General features: G+C 38.9%; 1 protein-coding gene across 2 annotated transcripts in view; it reads right to left on the reverse strand.

Annotated features, from left to right (window-relative positions):
* Positions 1–10950: 10950 nt before the first annotated feature.
* Positions 10951–18409, reverse strand: part of LOC138647822 (G-protein coupled receptor family C group 5 member D-like) — a 40304-nt gene continuing 32845 nt past the window's right edge. For both annotated transcript variants that reach the window (XM_069737095.1, XM_069737096.1), the window contains exon 4: positions 10951–13587. In XM_069737095.1, coding sequence (XP_069593196.1) covers positions 13492–13587 — 96 coding nt within the window. In that variant the 3' untranslated portion in view covers positions 10951–13491. The remainder of the gene's footprint in view (positions 13588–18409) is intronic.

Consider the following 18409-nt stretch of genomic DNA (forward strand, 5'->3'; position numbering starts at 1 on the left):
ACAGGGATATTCTTGTGCAAAACCTGTTTGAGTCTGTCAGTGATTTGAGACTGGGATGGAGGTTCACCTTCCACCAAGACAGTGACCCAAGGCATACTGCTAAAGCAACATTCGAGTGGTTTAAGAGGAAATGTGTGCATATTTTGAAATGGATTAGTCAAAGTCCAGACCTTAATGCAATTGAGATTCTGTGGTTAGACTCCAAGATTGCTGTTTACCAAAGGAAACCAGCTAACTTGAAGGAGCTGTAGCAGTTTTGCCTTGAGGAATGGGCAAAAATCCCAGTGACAAAATGTGGAAAGCTCATAGTGACTTATCCAAAGTGACTTGCAGCTGCAATTACCACAAAAGGAGGCTCTACAAAGTACGGACTTTAGGGGATGAATAGATATGCTCACTGAGGTTTTCAGTTATTTTGTCCAATTTGTTGCTTGCTTCACACAAAAAAAGAAAACCAAATGTTTACAGCTTTAGGCATGTTCTTTACATGAACTGATGCAAACCATCAAACAAATGTGAAATTCCGGGCTGTGAGGTAATAAAACATGAAAAATTGCAGGGTGGTGAATACTTTTGCAAGTCACTGTAGCATAATGCGCTCCATAGTCCCATAGTCCTCCATGTGGTATAATGCACTCCCGATAGTCCTCCATACAGTATAATGGACTCCATGGTCCTCCATATAGTATATTACACTCCCCATAGTTCTCCATACAGTATAAAGCATCTGATAGTCATCCATATAGTATAATGTACTCCCCATAGTCCTCCATACAGTACAATGCACTCCCCATAGTCCTTCAAATAGTATAATGCACCCCATAGTCCTCTATATAGTACTAGATTGTGGCCCGATTCTAACGCATCGGGTATTCTAGAATATGCATGTTCCCATAGTATATGGACAATGATGATTCCAGAATTCGCGGCAGACTGTGCCCGTCGCTGATTGGTCGAGGCAACCTTTATGACATCATCGTCGCCATGGCAACCATTATGACATCTACGTCGATACTGTGCCCGTTGCTGATTGGTCGAGGCCTGGTGGCCTCGACCAATCAGAGACGCGGGATGTCTACGTCCTTTATGACATCATCGTTGCTGTGCCCGTTGCTGATTGGTCGAGGCCTGGTGGCCTCGACCAATCAGAGACGCGGGATTTCTACGTCAATGCTGTGCCGGTCTCTGATTGGTCGAGGCCTGGCGGCCTCGACCAATCAGAGACGCGGGATTTCCAGGACAGACAGACAGACAGACGGAAAAACCCTTAGGCAATTATATATATAGATTATGGCCATCACTATGTTCTCACTGAAAAGAAAATACAATACTCACCTCTACTCCCCAGTCCCCCGCTCCTCCGGTCTCTACAGTGAGTGTTCTGAAACACTGCATCATCTCGCCTACTGCACTGAGACGTCAGACGCCAAGGGGGAATGATGGGCTCACCATTACTTTCAACTGTGGCAGGATGTCGATACAGTAGAACATGCGATGACAGACAGGGGGCAGATGCCGGCACTGGCACCAGGACTCACTTGGCACACTGGCCCCATAACAGACACGTGGCCTGCTGACATTGGCGGTAAGCCACTGGTAGATTGCTTGTTTTGGACAGATGAATTATAGAACAATCATTGCATGATATTCTCTTGTATAAGCCTTTATTATAGTTTTAGGATAAATAATTTAACACATTTTACTTATGTGACATATCTATTTACAGACACTTACAGGAAATTCATACTTATAAAAACAGATAATATAGCTGTTGCCTGCTCAGCATAACATTGGTTATGTGGTCCACAAATGTAAAATCTAAGCTTCTTTCTTATATATTTTCATTACCTGTCGCTGTATTTTTAATTTTTTTTTTTTGTCTAAATTATACATTAAATTGTTAAGACATTGGGCAGGTATTCTGTCAAAGGTAATGGCTTTATGTCTAGAAATCTTAGGGTACTGGTCAATACAGCATAATCGTGTGACTGAGACCCGCAGCATGAAAATGGCAGCAAACCTGCTAGTTGTTAACCAGATTTAACAATGCATTTTAAGAGATAGAAAACTGCATGGGAGTGCCATAAATCCACCGCATGTAAAAGTACCAATTATTCAGAATCAACTGAAATTGCAACTTAAAAATGGCAAACTCCATAGTTAATGTTCAGACATAGAGCTATTAAATTCAATGTGGAGTCAGAGCCTTGTCATATTTGTATATAGAATTGCACCTTGATTGAATTACGGTATCTATTTTGTCACATAACAGTAAAAAATGGCACAAAACAGTACAGTTAAAACACACAACTTCCACTAACTATTCATCTTTTTCAATGATAGGCGTTGCACACTTCTGCTTGCTATTTCAAGTCATTATAGACCTGGCCATTTTTCCAAACTGTTATTTCTAGGTGCCGTTTTCCAGTTTTAACCTGAAGTGTGACATTCACATATGGGGTAAGCAAACATTACTAACTCGAAAGGGTTTTCTGCTTATCGCTTGACAGCCTCTGATGGAAAGCACAGGGTTAAAATAATAAAGTCAGATGTTACTGGGTCCAGTAATGTAAATAATAAAGTCAGATGATACTGGGTCCAGTGATGTAAATAATAAAGTCAGATGATACTGGGTCCAGTGATGTAAGTAATAAAGTCAGATGATACTGGGTCCAGTGATGTAAGTAATAAAGTCAGATGTTCCTGGGTCCAGTGATGTAAGTAATAAAGTCAGATGATACTGGGTCCAGTGATGTAAGTAATAAAGTCAGATGTTCCTGGGTCCAGTGATGTAAGTAATAAAGTCAGATGATACTGGGTCCAGTGATGTAAGTAATAAAGTCAGATGTTCCTGGGTCCAGTAATGTAAGTAATAAAATCAGATGTTACTGGGTCCAGTGATGTAAATAATAAAGTCAGATGTTACTGGGTCCAGTGATGTAAATAATAAAGTCAGATGTTCCTGGGTCCAGTAATGTAAATAATAAAGTCAGATGATACTGGGTCCAGTGATGTAAGTAATAAAGTCAGATGTTCCTGGGTCCAGTGATGTAAGTAATAAAGTCAGATGTTCCTGGGTCCAGTGATGTAAGTAATAAAGTCAGATGTTCCTGGGTCCAGTAATGTAAATAATAAAGTCAGATGATACTGGGTCCAGTGATGTAAGTAATAAAGTCAGATGTTCCTGGGTCCAGTGATGTAAGTAATAAAGTCAGATGTTCCTGGGTCCAGTGATGTAAATAATAAAGTCAGATGTTCCTGGGTCCAGTGATGTAAGTAATAAAGTCAGATGATACTGGGTCCAGTGATGTAAATAATAAAGTCAGATGTTCCTGGGTCCAGTAATGTAAATAATAAAGTCAGATGTTGCTGGGTCCAGTGATGTAAGTAATAAAGTCAGATGTTCCTGGGTCCAGTAATGTAAGTAATAAAATCAGATGTTACTGGGTCCAGTGATGTAAATAATAAAGTCAGATGTTACTGGGTCCAGTGATGTAAATAATAAAGTCAGATGTTACTGGGTCCAGTGATGTAAATAATAAAGTCAGATGATACTGGGTCCAGTAATGTAAATAATAAAGTCAGATGTTACTGGGTCCAGTGATGTAAGTAATAAAGTCAGATGTTCCTGGGTCCAGTGATGTAAATAATAAAGTCAGATGTTCCTGGGTCCAGTAATGTAAATAATAAAGTCAGATGTTGCTGGGTCCAGTGATGTAAGTAATAAAGTCAGATGATACTGGGTCCAGTGATGTAAATAATAAAGACAGATGATACTGGGTCCAGTGATGTAAATAATAAAGTCAGATGATACTGGGTCCAGTGATGTAAATAATAAAGTCAGATGATACTGGGTCCAGTGATGTAAGTAATAAAGTCAGATGATACTGGGTCCAGTAATGTAAATAATAAAGTCAGATGTTCCTGGGTCCAGTGATGTAAGTAATAAAGTCAGATGATACTGGGTCCAGTGATGTAAATAATAAAGTCAGATGTTGCTGGGTCCAGTGATGTAAGTAATAAAGTCAGATGATACTGGGTCCAGTAATGTAAATAATAAAATCAGATGTTACTGGGTCCAGTAATGTAAATAATAAAGTCAGATGTTACTGGGTCCAGTGATGTAAGTAATAAAGTCAGATGTTGCTGGGTCCAGTGATGTAAATAATAAAGACAGATGATACTGGGTCCAGTGATGTAAGTAATAAAGTCAGATGTTACTGGGTCCAGTAATGTAAGTAATAAAGACAGATGATACTGGGTCCAGTGATGTAAGTAATAAAGTCAGATGTTACTGGGTCCAGTGATGTAAGTAATAAAGTCAGATGATACTGGGTCCAGTGATGTAAGTAATAAAGTCAGATGTTACTGGGTCCAGTGATGTAAGTAATAAAGTCAGATGTTACTGGGTCCAGTAATGTAAATAATAAAGTCAGATGATACTGGGTCCAGTGATGTAAGTAATAAAGTCAGATGTTACTGGGTCCAGTAATGTAAGTAATAAAGACAGATGTTACTGGGTCCAGTGATGTAAGTAATAAAGTCAGATGATACTGGGTCCAGTGATGTAAATAATAAAGTCAGATGTTACTGGGTCCAGTGATGTAAGTAATAAAGTCAGATGTTGCTGGGTCCAGTGATGTAAATAATAAAGACAGATGATACTGGGTCCAGTGATGTAAGTAATAAAGTCAGATGTTACTGGGTCCAGTAATGTAAGTAATAAAGACAGATGATACTGGGTCCAGTGATGTAAGTAATAAAGTCAGATGTTACTGGGTCCAGTGATGTAAGTAATAAAGTCAGATGATACTGGGTCCAGTGATGTAAGTAATAAAGTCAGATGTTACTGGGTCCAGTGATGTAAGTAATAAAGTCAGATGTTACTGGGTCCAGTAATGTAAATAATAAAGTCAGATGATACTGGGTCCAGTGATGTAAGTAATAAAGTCAGATGTTACTGGGTCCAGTAATGTAAGTAATAAAGACAGATGTTACTGGGTCCAGTGATGTAAGTAATAAAGTCAGATGTTACTGGGTCCAGTAATGTAAGTAATAAAGACAGATGTTACTGGGTCCAGTAATGTAAATAATAAAGTCAGATGATACTGGGTCCAGTGATGTAAGTAATAAAGTCAGATGTTACTGGGTCCAGTAATGTAAGTAATAAAGACAGATGTTACTGGGTCCAGTGATGTAAGTAATAAAGTCAGATGTTACTGGGTCCAGTAATGTAAATAATAAAGTCAGATGATACTGGGTCCAGTGATGTAAGTAATAAAGTCAGATGTTACTGGGTCCAGTAATGTAAATAATAAAGACAGATGATACTGGGTCCAGTGATGTAAGTAATAAAGTCAGATGATACTGGGTCCAGTAATGTAAATAATAAAGTCAGATGATACTGGGTCCAGTGATGTAAGTAATAAAGTCAGATGTTACTGGGTCCAGTAATGTAAGTAATAAAGACAGATGTTACTGGGTCCAGTGATGTAAGTAATAAAGTCAGATGATACTGGGTCCAGTGATGTAAGTAATAAAGTCAGATGTTACTGGGTCCAGTGATGTAAGTAATAAAGTCAGATGTTACTGGGTCCAGTGATGTAAATAATAAAGACAGATGATACTGGGTCCAGTGATGTAAGTAATAAAGTCAGATGTTACTGGGTCCAGTAATGTAAGTAATAAAGTCAGATGATACTGGGTCCAGTAATGTAAATAATAAAGTCAGATGTTACTGGGTCCAGTGATGTAAGTAATAAAGTCAGATGATACTGGGTCCAGTGATGTAAATAATAAAGACAGATGATACTGGGTCCAGTGATGTAAGTAATAAAGTCAGATGATACTGGGTCCAGTAATGTAAATAATAAAGTCAGATGTTACTGGGTCCAGTGATGTAAGTAATAAAGTCAGATGTTACTGGGTCCAGTGATGTAAATAATAAAGACAGATGATACTGGGTCCAGTGATGTAAGTAATAAAGTCAGATGTTACTGGGTCCAGTGATGTAAGTAATAAAGTCAGATGTTACTGGGTCCAGTAATGTAAATAATAAAGACAGATGATACTGGGTCCAGTGATGTAAGTAATAAAGTCAGATGTTACTGGGTCCAGTAATGTAAATAATAAAGACAGATGATACTGGGTCCAGTGATGTAAATAATAAAGTCAGATGTTCCTGGGTCCAGTGATGTAAATAATAAAGACAGATGATACTGGGTCCAGTGATGTAAATAATAAAGACAGATGATACTGGGTCCAGTGATGTAAGTAATAAAGTCAGATGTTACTGGGTCCAGTGATGTAAGTAATAAAGTCAGATGTTACTGGGTCCAGTAATGTAAGTAATAAAGTCAGATGTTACTGGGTCCAGTAATGTAAGTAATAAAGTCAGATGATACTGGGTCCAGTGATGTAAATAATAAAGACAGATGATACTGGGTCCAGTGATGTAAATAATAAAGACAGATGATACTGGGTCCAGTGATGTAAGTAATAAAGTCAGATGTTACTGGGTCCAGTAATGTAAATAATAAAGTCAGATGTTACTGGGTCCAGTGATGTAAATAATAAAGTCAGATGTTCCTGGGTCCAGTGATGTAAATAATAAAGTCAGATGATACTGGGTCCAGTGATGTAAATAATAAAGTCAGATGTTCCTGGGTCCAGTGATGTAAATAATAATAAAGTCAGATGTTACTGGGTCCAGTAATGTAAATAATAAAGTCAGATGATACTGGGTCCAGTAATGTAAATAATAAAGTCAGATGTTACTGGGTCCAGTGATGTAAATAATAAAGACAGATGATACTGGGTCCAGTGATGTAAATAATAAAGTCAGATGTTACTGGGTCCAGTGATGTAAATAATAAAGACAGATGATACTGGGTCCAGTGATGTAAATAATAAAGTCAGATGTTACTGGGTCCAGTAATGTAAATAATAAAGACAGATGTTACTGGGTCCAGTGATGTAAATAATAAAGACAGATGATACTGGGTCCAGTGATGTAAGTAATAAAGTCAGATGATACTGGGTCCAGTAATGTAAATAATAAAGACAGATGTTACTGGGTCCAGTAATGTAAATAATAAAGTCAGATGTTACTGGGTCCAGTGATGTAAGTAATAAAGTCAGATGATACTGGGTCCAGTGATGTAAATAATAAAGACAGATGATACTGGGTCCAGTGATGTAAGTAATAAAGTCAGATGATACTGGGTCCAGTAATGTAAATAATAAAGTCAGATGTTACTGGGTCCAGTAATGTAAATAATAAAGTCAGATGTTACTGGGTCCAGTGATGTAAGTAATAAAGTCAGATGATACTGGGTCCAGTGATGTAAATAATAAAGACAGATGATACTGGGTCCAGTGATGTAAGTAATAAAGTCAGATGATACTGGGTCCAGTAATGTAAATAATAAAGTCAGATGTTACTGGGTCCAGTGATGTAAGTAATAAAGTCAGATGTTACTGGGTCCAGTGATGTAAATAATAAAGACAGATGATACTGGGTCCAGTAATGTAAATAATAAAGACAGATGATACTGGGTCCAGTGATGTAAGTAATAAAGTCAGATGATACTGGGTCCAGTAATGTAAATAATAAAGTCAGATGTTACTGGGTCCAGTAATGTAAATAATAAAGACAGATGATACTGGGTCCAGTGATGTAAATAATAAAGTCAGATGTTACTGGGTCCAGTGATGTAAATAATAAAGACAGATGATACTGGGTCCAGTGATGTAAATAATAAAGTCAGATGTTACTGGGTCCAGTAATGTAAATAATAAAGACAGATGTTACTGGGTCCAGTGATGTAAATAATAAAGTCAGATGTTACTGGGTCCAGTGATGTAAATAATAAAGTCAGATGTTACTGGGTCCAGTGATGTAAATAATAAAGTCAGATGTTACTGGGTCCAGTGATGTAAGTAATAAAGTCAGATGTTACTGGGTCCAGTGATGTAAGTAATAAAGTCAGATGTTACTGGGTCCAGTGATGTAAGTAATAAAGTCAGATGTTCCTGGGTCCAGTGATGTAAATAATAAAGACAGATGTCGCTGGGTCCAGTGATGTAAATAATAAAGTCAGATGTTCCTGGGTCCAGTGATGTAAATAATAAAGACAGATGTCGCTGGGTCCAGTGATGTAAATAATAAAGACAGATGTTACTGGGTCCAGTGTTGTGAATTCTGCTCTTGGGCTCCCTCCGGTGGTTATGAGTGGTAGTGCTGCGGTAGTTGGATCGCAGCATTTATCAGGTGCATCTATTTTTTGCAATTTGGGCTGGGCTATATAGCCTTGCTTGATCCTTTAGTCAGTGCCAGTTGTCCATTGTTTTTGGAGGATTCACATCCCTTCTGGTCTCTCCTGTTCGCTGTGCTTTTCTTCAAAGATAAGTCCTGGCTTTGTTTTTGCTGTCCACCTGCTGTGGACCTTATGGTTTTGTGCATATTCATGTTTTGTCTTGTTCAGCTTTGTCTGTGAAGGATTTTTTGCAGCCAAGCTGTGTCTCTGGAGATGCAGATATACCCTCCATGTCTTTAGTCAGATGTGGTGATTCGTATTTTCTGTGGTGGATATTTTCTAGTGTTTTTATACTGACCGCATAGTACTCTGTTCTATTCTTTCTTTTTAGCTAGTATGGCCTCCTATGCTAAATCCTGATTTCATGTCTGCGTATGTTATTTCCCTCTCCTCTCATAGTCAATATTTGTGGGGGGCTGTCTATCCTTTGGGGATTTTCTCTGAGGCAAGATAGGTTTCCTGTTTCTGTCTTTAGGGGTAGTTAGTTCTTAGGCTGTGTCGAGGGGTCTAGGGAGAGTTAGGTACCCCCCACGGCTACTTCTAGTTGCGCTGCTAAGTTCAGGGTTTGCGGTCAGTACAGGTGCCACCTTCTCCAGAGTACGTCTCATGCTGCTCCAAGGCCACCAGATCATAACAGTCCAGTGATGTAAATAATAAAGTCAGATGTTCCTGGGTCCAGTGATGTAAATAATAAAGTCAGATGATACTGGGTCCAGTGATGTAAATAATAAAGTCAGATGTTCCTGGGTCCAGTGATGTAAATAATAATAAAGTCAGATGATACTGGATACAGTGATGTAAATAATAAAGTCAGATGATACTGGGTCCAGTGATGTAAATAATAAAGTCAGATGATACTGGGTCCAGTGATGTAAATAATAAAGTCAGATGATACTGGGTCCAGTGATGTAAATAATAAAGTCAGATGTTCCTGGGTCCAGTGATGTAAATAATAAAGTCAGATGATACTGGGTCCAGTGATGTAAATAATAAAGTCAGATGATACTGGGTCCAGTGATGTAAATAATAAAGTCAGATGATACTGGGTCCAGTGATGTAAATAATAAAGTCAGATGATACTGGGTCCAGTGATGTATATAATAAAGTCAGATGATACTGGGTCCAGTGATGTAAATAATAAAGACAGATGTTGCTGGGTCCAGTGATGTAAATAATAAAGTCAGATGATACTGGGTCCAGTGATGTAAATAATAAAGACAGATGTTGCTGGGTCCAGTGATGTAAATAATAAAGACAGATGTTGCTGGGTCCAGTGATGTAAATAATAAAGACAGATGTTGCTGGGTCCAGTGATGTAAATAATAAAGACAGATGTTGCTGGGTCCAGTGATGTAAATAATAAAGACAGATGTTGCTGGGTCCAGTGATGTAAATAATAAAGACAGATGTTGCTGGGTCCAGTGATGTAAATAATAAAGACAGATGTTGCCCTCTCTGGGTCCAATGATGCTTTTTCGCCTCTGTTTCGGTCTCTGTTGACCTAGCTGCACTCACTGCTGCAACCAATCACTGAGCTCAGCTGCTTGCGCAGTCTACATTTGCACAGCCACTGAATTCGGTGATTGGCCGCAGCTGTGATCTGCACTTTAGAGACCACGGCAGTGGCAGAAAGGCATAACACACACACGGAGGACGAGTAATGTCTGAATTTATTATATTTGCAAATCTTGGGCCATTGCAGGCAAGAAACCTTTAAGTGGAAAATCCTGTTAAAGGGAATCTGTCAGCAGGTTTTTGTTATATAATCTAACAGCAGCATGATGTAGGGGCAGAGAACCTGATTCTTGCAATGTAGCACTTAGTTTACTGGGTGCAGCACTGAGTGTATTGGAACAGAAAAATATTACTGATATATTACGGAAATCAGGATCTGTGCTCCTACCTTATGGTGCTCTTAGATTACATCGTAAAAACCTGCTGACACATTCCTTTTATATATTATATATAATAGCTCACTGTAGTTTTAAAAAAAAAAAAGTAACTATAGAATTATTCCAGGTTAAGGGGAATCTGTCACCACATTTTCCCTATATATCACTTTATATAAATGACCTTTTCCAGGCTCAGGGGCGGATGATGCCTGGAGATAACTCTGCCTCCAGAGCTGATTTTATATATTAGGAGTTACCAGTGTGATGGCCGCTCTCTGCTCTCCTGATACACATCTGCAGGTTCCTCTCAGCTTCCAGCTCACAGGCGGCAGGGCCACAATATTGTTACAATACAGCAGAGCTGTGAGAGAAGAAAAAAATGTGTTTGCAAGAAGACAAATTTCATTTCTCCTGTTCTGTGTTGGTTACTTCTCTCACTGGTAACTCCTCTTTGTGTAAAATCAGCTCTGGAGGCAGAGTTATCTGCAGACAGCTTCCTCCTCAAAGCCTGGAAGAGGTCATTTATATAAAGTGATACGGTAAGATTATTTATCCACAACAATACAGCTGATATGGGGCACACAGGGATCACTCTCCTCAGTCTATATCCTGTATGCCCATATTAATAGTTTAGATAGGGCAAATGTGGGGACAGATTCCCTCAATTCCATATGCTAATTTATTATTGTCATAAATAAAACTCTAGAAAGTAACTATATTGATATTAAAAGAACAATAAATAAATACTGATTGGTATATTTACTAGAAATTATACCTTTGTTAGGTCAGTTTAAATATTAACATGCCACAAAAAAAAACGTATTTTCCATCCCCATCACTTTTTGCTCTTTATAGTTAATTGAATGGCGGCTTTGCTGAGGTTTCCTATGGATGACAATAGAGCCAAATACATATTTCCCGCTGAATAACATTGATGCAGCTAACTTTAACCCATTCCTTACAGGGCCACTGTTTGTTTCTGCATTTTTGTTGATTTCCCGTCAGCCAGATATACAACAGGTTGTTTATTACTCAAGCTGATGGCTGCAAATATCTAATATATATGAGCACGGGGAGATTGCATATTACCGCTTCTGAATGAGTGCGCTGTCAATAACTACATGAAGAAAATCTTGTTAGATTTCACAATACAAATAGCTTATTTTATTAATAGATCTCTAAAATAGAACTCTAGCGAGAGAAAGAAAGAAAAACGGCAAGAGAGAATGAAAGATAAAGAATAAGAGAAAGAGAGAATGAAAAATTAGAGAAAGAAAGAAAAAAAAGAGAAAAAAAACAGAAAGAGAGAAATAAAGAGAAAAAATGAGAGAAAGAAAGAGAGAAAAAAAACAGCAAGAGAGAAATAAAGAGAAAAAATGAGAGAAAGAGAGAACAAAAACAGCAAGAGAGAAATAAAGAGAAAAAATGAGAGAAAGAAAGAGAGAAAAAAAACAGCAAGAGAGAAATAAAGAGAAAAAATGAGAGAAAGAAAGAGAAAAAAAAAACAGCAAGAGAGAAATAAAGAGAAAAAATGAGAGAAAGAAAGAGAGAAAAAAAACAGCAAGAGAGAAATAAAGAGAAAAAATGAGAGAAAGAAAGAGAGAAAAAAAACAGCAAGAGAGAAATAAAGAGAAAAAATGAGAGAAAGAAAGAGGATACTTCAGTCCTTCTGGCATGGATTTCTGAGTAAATACACCAGCCACAATGAGCCTTAGAGATCCTTAATATTATGTGTATTTTGTTTTGTGAAGTCTGGAGACTGATCAGCTGTAGCCGATGTTTTGTGATCTTCAACCAATGAACACCAGATGGCACCCTGGTGACACCAAACATGATTTAGCTGTCATATTGAAAGGGTTGTCCAAAAAAAATATATTAACTTATGCCAATTTTGATTTACTTAAAGGGATTTGTCACTATTGTCATATTGCTGAACTATCCATAGGATTTGTCATCAATATCAGATGGGTGGGGGTCCAACACCTGGTAACACAACTGATCAGCTATTACAAGCTGCAAAAGAAAGTGATTGCTTGTATCACAATAACTGGGTGCAGCTAACGACCGCCGGTTTTAAGCTTACCCTTAGGGTGCTTCACATTGTGTTCTGGTACCCGTTTGTTGGTCCCGTCGGGGCTTACATCCGAACCCCCAGCAGGATGGGATTCAGCATACGTGCCGACGGGGCCATAGACTATAATTACGTCGACTTGTACTGGAGGGGGACACTCAGATGTAGTAGACTGTGTCTTGTTGTCCGTCTCCAGTAGGCGTACACGCCCGAAATGATGCATGTCAGAGCGCACACGTTATGGTCAATGGCCCCGCCATCATGTACGTCAAATCCAGTTCTGCGGTGGGTTCGGACATAAGCCCTGACATGCCAGTATGCAGTGTGAAAGGACCCTTAGTCTTCATTTGGCTCCTTATACAGCTGAGAGCCGTACAAGTCTTTACGCAGGAATTCTCTCATAGTGGTGGCTGTAGGGGGCCCGAGCTTCTTTGTTTAAAGAACATGGACCACTTTTATTTCATTTTTCGCTTAAATGCATGTATATTTTGTCTGAAAAGCATTTTTGCAACAGGTTTCCATAAAGAATGTGGGCCAAATTGGCTTCTATTTCCACCATGTATCACCATACATAACAGGCTGCAGAATAAGTATCACCATACATAACAGGCTGCAGAATAAGTTAACTGTTACTCCGTCAAGGAGCTCCTCTGTCACTGCTGTTTTGTAACTCTTATCACTCTTCTCCTGAACCAACTTCTAAGCTGATGTATGACCAAATCAAAGTTTCTTTTTCAATTGATCATACACCAGCTTAGAATATCGAGCTAAGGGTTAAAGGTCACGTTAAATTATTCTTGGTTATTAATTTGATTCATAGAAGTTGCAAAAGCCAAAATGTCCAGAAGTTTAAGGAAACTCTATTGCAAGAATGCTTTCATTGACTATTAAGAAAGACTTGATTTTGCAGATTGTCTGTTTCACCCACAAAACAGAGTGCAAAAAACTAATGTCATGGCAACACTACCTGGCCTTACTAATTAATATACTGCAGACAGTATGCAAATTAATGACACATCCCATAGTGTCAAGTGATCATATTAATCTGATCCATCTCTCGTATGCACCAAATACAAGGTCAGGTTACTGAGATAAAAAAGTCTTTTAGCAACATAGTCCAGTGTTTCTGTCCCCTCCTGGCCTGATGAAATCTTCATCGTCAACATATCGTCCTCTGCAGGGAAGAGACGGAGTCCAGGGCAATGAAGGTTTACATTTGGGTCAAGTCATGGGTGCGGTACTGCAGAAATGAGTCTGGTTTCTGCTGAGGGCGAGGTATGGAGAATTCCTTGGCTGGTTCCATGTCCTGTAAATGGGGGAAAAGACAATATTTCAGACAGGGGTTTCTAGTTGACTGACAAGTAGCGTCTTCCTAATTTGTACAAAGTGTGAACTATTAGTTTGGACATGAAACCTATTCATGACTAATCTAAAACCTTCTGTTTCCCTCTCACGGGCTGTTAGTTACACTCATTAGCCCAGCTTTGAAGAGTGATAATCTATATAATGTGCTCACTTCACTTCACAGCCATTTTGCAGATTTTCCAAGACTAAATACACACTGTGCCTGTGGCCACTGTCGAGTACATACACTCAGGAGACATGAGCCTGAGAGTGGCCATAGGCAGGTTTGTTGCCTTGATATCCGGCCACCATAGGGAACTTTTTAAACCCATCATGACGTATGACATATAATTACTAGTGATGAGCGAATATACTCGTTACTCGAGATTTCCCGAGCACGTTCGGGTGTCCTCCCAGTATTTTTTAGTGCTCGGAGATTGTTTTCCTCACCTCATCTGATTTACATCTCTTAGCCAGCTTGATTACATGTGGGGATTCCCTAGCAACCAGTCAACCCCCACATGTACTTATGCTGGCTAACAGATGTTAGGGTATGTGCACACGTTTTTTTCCACATTTTTTCGCTATAAAAACGCATAAAAACCGCATACATATGCATCCTTATCATTTATAACGCATTCCACAATTTTTGTGCACATGATGTGTTTTTTTCTGGGGAAAAAATGCATCGCGGTAATAAAAAGCAGCATGTTCATTAATTTTGCGGATTTTTCACGTTTTTCCCGCTATTTAATGCATTGGAAAGAACCGTGAAAAAAAATGTGTAAAAAAAAAACGCGCGAAAAAAAACGCATGCGGATTTCTGGCAGAAATGTCCGGTTTTTGTCAGGAAATTTCTGCAAGAAATCCTGACGTGTGCACATAGCCTAAATCATTCAGCTGGGGCGATGAAAACTAAATCTTCAAGCACTTACAAATACTCGGAGGACCCCCGAGCATGCTCGAGAAATCTCGAGTAACGAGTATATTCGCTCATCACTAATAATTACGTCATATGTCGTGTCCCTGCCTTTGCAGGTGATGGTTGATTTATCCAGCCATCATGTAATTGAAAAGTACAATTCATCTCGCAAAAAACAAGACCTCACAAGGACGAAAAAATAAAAAAGCTATGGCTATTGGAAGGGGAGGAAAAAATGATAACCAAAAAAAAAAAAAGGACAATAGCCCAGTCATGAAGGCGTTAATTTCCAGCATAGAAAATATGGTAGACCTTCTTCATGAGACAGTAACACCAGCTGTTCCAGGTATTGTGTCTAGCTCCTATTGGGTAAATGGAGAGAACGACGCAGCCTGAGGACAAGAGCACGGCTGCATAAGGAAAATGGTCTTTCTTCCTATCCTGGCAGACTATTTTTTTTGTAGATGCCTTATGTGTAAATAACATTTACTTGCTTATGTTACTGGTTCAATAAAAAAAAAAAAACAAGTGATAAAACAATATGATGTTTGTTAGCAAAGGTAATATGGGAACACAATTCTGCAGCATTAATAATATGGTTGGGCTCCGTCCTGAGTCATCGCTATTTCTCAGGTGATACCATTCATTGGGTACAGCGTATTGTAACACCATTATTAGGAAGGGAGGCTCCAGCTATAAATTGTGGAAATCTGGGCACCAAAAATGCAAATATAATGACTTAATGACTGAATAGGCATATCATTTGGGTGTTTCATGGATGACAGAAAACAGTGTACTATCATAAACAATTGCGATATACACTAATAAAACTACTATAGAACATGTATATTTAGATTCATTGTGATGGGAAATTCTCATCTCCAGTACACTTCATCCCAGTATAAAGGTTGAAGAAAATGTAGGATGTTTCCCAGAAAACGGTGCTCTAATGAGATTTTCTTTCAAATGCTTCTACCTTTAACCATTAAATAGGAATATACAGTGCCATGTATAGTTTGGGCACCTTCGGTCAAAATTACTGCTTTTATGAACACCTGCAACCAGGCGTCATCCATGATGTTCTCAATGAACACCAAAGCTACCATGGGCCTCCTGAGGAACTCTTATCATGGGAGGGAAACGCGTCGAGGCGATGCTGATCTAACATGTTCAAGCTAAGTTTTATACTGAAAATTATCAGTTTGCTGATCTGTTTGGGCATAGTGCAATAGAAGTTTGATGTGTATAGGATATTATTTATTATTATTTATTATTTTTTGCTATTGGTTAACTGCGATTCACGAGTGGCAATGCAGGAGTAATGAGTATTGTACTAATGCTTTTCTATATCCAACCTAACTTCACTGCACTTGACCATATCCCATGGAAAGGAAGAATTTATAATGTTATATGAGAATAAGGGGGTTATTGTCTAGACCAGTGGTCCCCAACCTTTCTGACCTTGGAAGCCACATTCAGCTAAGAGAGAGGGTCGCGAGCCACATTCAGCACTGAGAGAGGGTCGTGAGCCACATCCAGCTCCCACCCCCTTCAAAGTAGGGTCAACCAATGCCCCCATTTCGGGTATAATGATAACGGAAGCTTTTCCACCGAAATCACTCCAAAGCAGTAGACTGAGATCTAGAGGTTCCCACAATACCCCCATTCAGTATTCTCCCAGCAAGGACTCCCAAGACACTGTCACATCCAGCTTTGAGCACCTCCTCTAACATGTAGTACCAACCTCCAGCATCTCTAAACCCCAAAGACCAGTAAATGTGCATCCAGATCCTCACTTCTGTGCAGGGCTACTCACAAAATTCACCATTTTGAGATGTGGTCTTTATACCTGTTTGCTAGACCTGGACCTAATGCAACAAGTTGGCAGACAGTCGCGAGCCACAATTCATGGGACCGCGAGCCACATGTGGCTCCCGAGCTACAGGTTGGTGAGCCCTGGTCTAAACAGTCCAAAAAGAGATGTACACTCTGAGCAAACTCACTTTAACCCATTCTTTTCCCCTTCTCCATATTTCATCATTATGGGGAGTAAGTGAAGGGAGAACTGTAGGGTAATAAAGGGTGAGTCTTTGTTGAGCGGGGGCGTATTATATAGGGTGCCAACCTCCATGGCCAGGTAGGGACTCTGTAAATAGGAACTGTGGAGGGTTAGTAATCAAACCCCTCCCCCCCTTAAAAAATTCACCACTAATAAGATATTTGTTTGGCTTCTAGTTTTGCTATCCTTTGTTTTTTTGTACAGTGGCCAATTGTTGTTTAGGCCCATGTTTACGTTCCCTGCAATATACAATCAACATTATAAAGGTACAGATATTTTTGTAGTTAAGATTGGTATTGTGATATTTGGTCTATAGTGATTCTCCCTATCATAGGGATTTCTAAGGAATCTAGGACGAGCCGTCATTGAGTGGGGGCGCAATTTGTGCTTCAAGAGGGTGCCAACCTCCGCTGACAGGCAGGGGTTCAGTTAGGGTGAATCAGGGTCAAATAGGCCTACTAGTTCCTCAGCTGGTAAATCAATTGGAGGTTACAGATTAGCAATTGATTTTTGATTGTTTTGATTTTTGTTTGCTTGTTTGTTTTTTTCACATTTTTTGAGGGTTTTTTGTTTTTAAAGTATATCAAGTAAAGAATTTTTAAAGGTATTAGTCTTTTTTGATGAGCCAATTTTGCTACTAATCCAGACAATTTTGAATTATAATTTATTGTGAACAGTTAAGCAATTTGAAGATGAAATAATCTCTAAAAGGCCTAAAGATGAAGATAATAATAATAATCTTTATTTTTATATAGCGCTAACATATTCCGCAGCGTTTTACAGTTTTGCAAACATTATCATCACTGTCCCCATTGGGGCTCACAATCTAGAATCCCTATGTCTTTGGAATGTGGGAGGAAACCAGAGTGCCTGGAGGAAATCCACCCAAACACGGAGACAACATACAAACTCTTTGCAGATGTTGTCCTGGGTGGGATTAGAACCCAGAACCCCAGCGCTGCAAGGCTGCAGTACTAACCACTGCGCCACCGTGCTGCCCCAGATGACACATTTCCTTTGTATTTTAGTAAAAAAATATATACATATTGTCATTTTTTTTATATTTTAAACATTACAAAAAGGATAATGGGACGATGCAAAAGTTTGGGCACCCTGCAAGGTTAGTACCTAGTGGCACCCTCTTTTTCAATTATCACTGTTTGTAGACAGCCAAAAGTTTTTCAATTATTGCTTGAGGGATTTTCATCCATTCCTCTTTGAAAAATTGTTCCAGTTCTGTGAGATTCCAGGGTCATCTTGCATGTACTGCTATTTTGAGGTCTAGCCACAGATTGTCAATGATATTCAAATCAGGGGACTGTGAGGGCCATTGACATGTGTTTAGGATCATTATCCATTTGTATAAGACATCCTCTTTTCAACTTCAGCTTTTTTACAGATAGTGTTATGTTTGCATCAAGAATTTGTTCAAATTTCATTGAATCCATTCTTCCCTCTACCCAGGAAACGTTCCCAATGCCATTGGCTGCAACACAACCCCAAAGCAAGATTGATCCACATGCATGCATAAAGGTTGGTGAGATGTTCTTTTCCTGAAATTGTGCCCTTTTTTCTCCATACATACCTTTGATCATTGTGGACAAAGAGTTCTATTTTAACCATCGGTCAACAGGACTTGCTTCAAAAATGCATCTTAGATGTTCTTTGGAATACTTCTGATGCGGAATTTTATGGTGAGGACGCAGGAGAAATTTTCTTCAGATGACTCTTCCATGAAAGCCATATTTGTGCATGTGTCTGTGAGCAGTAGAACAATGAACCAGAAGTCCAGAGTCTGCTAAA

Source organism: Ranitomeya imitator, chromosome 8 (genome assembly GCF_032444005.1).
Source record: "Ranitomeya imitator isolate aRanImi1 chromosome 8, aRanImi1.pri, whole genome shotgun sequence".
Lineage (NCBI taxonomy): Eukaryota > Metazoa > Chordata > Amphibia > Anura > Dendrobatidae > Ranitomeya > Ranitomeya imitator.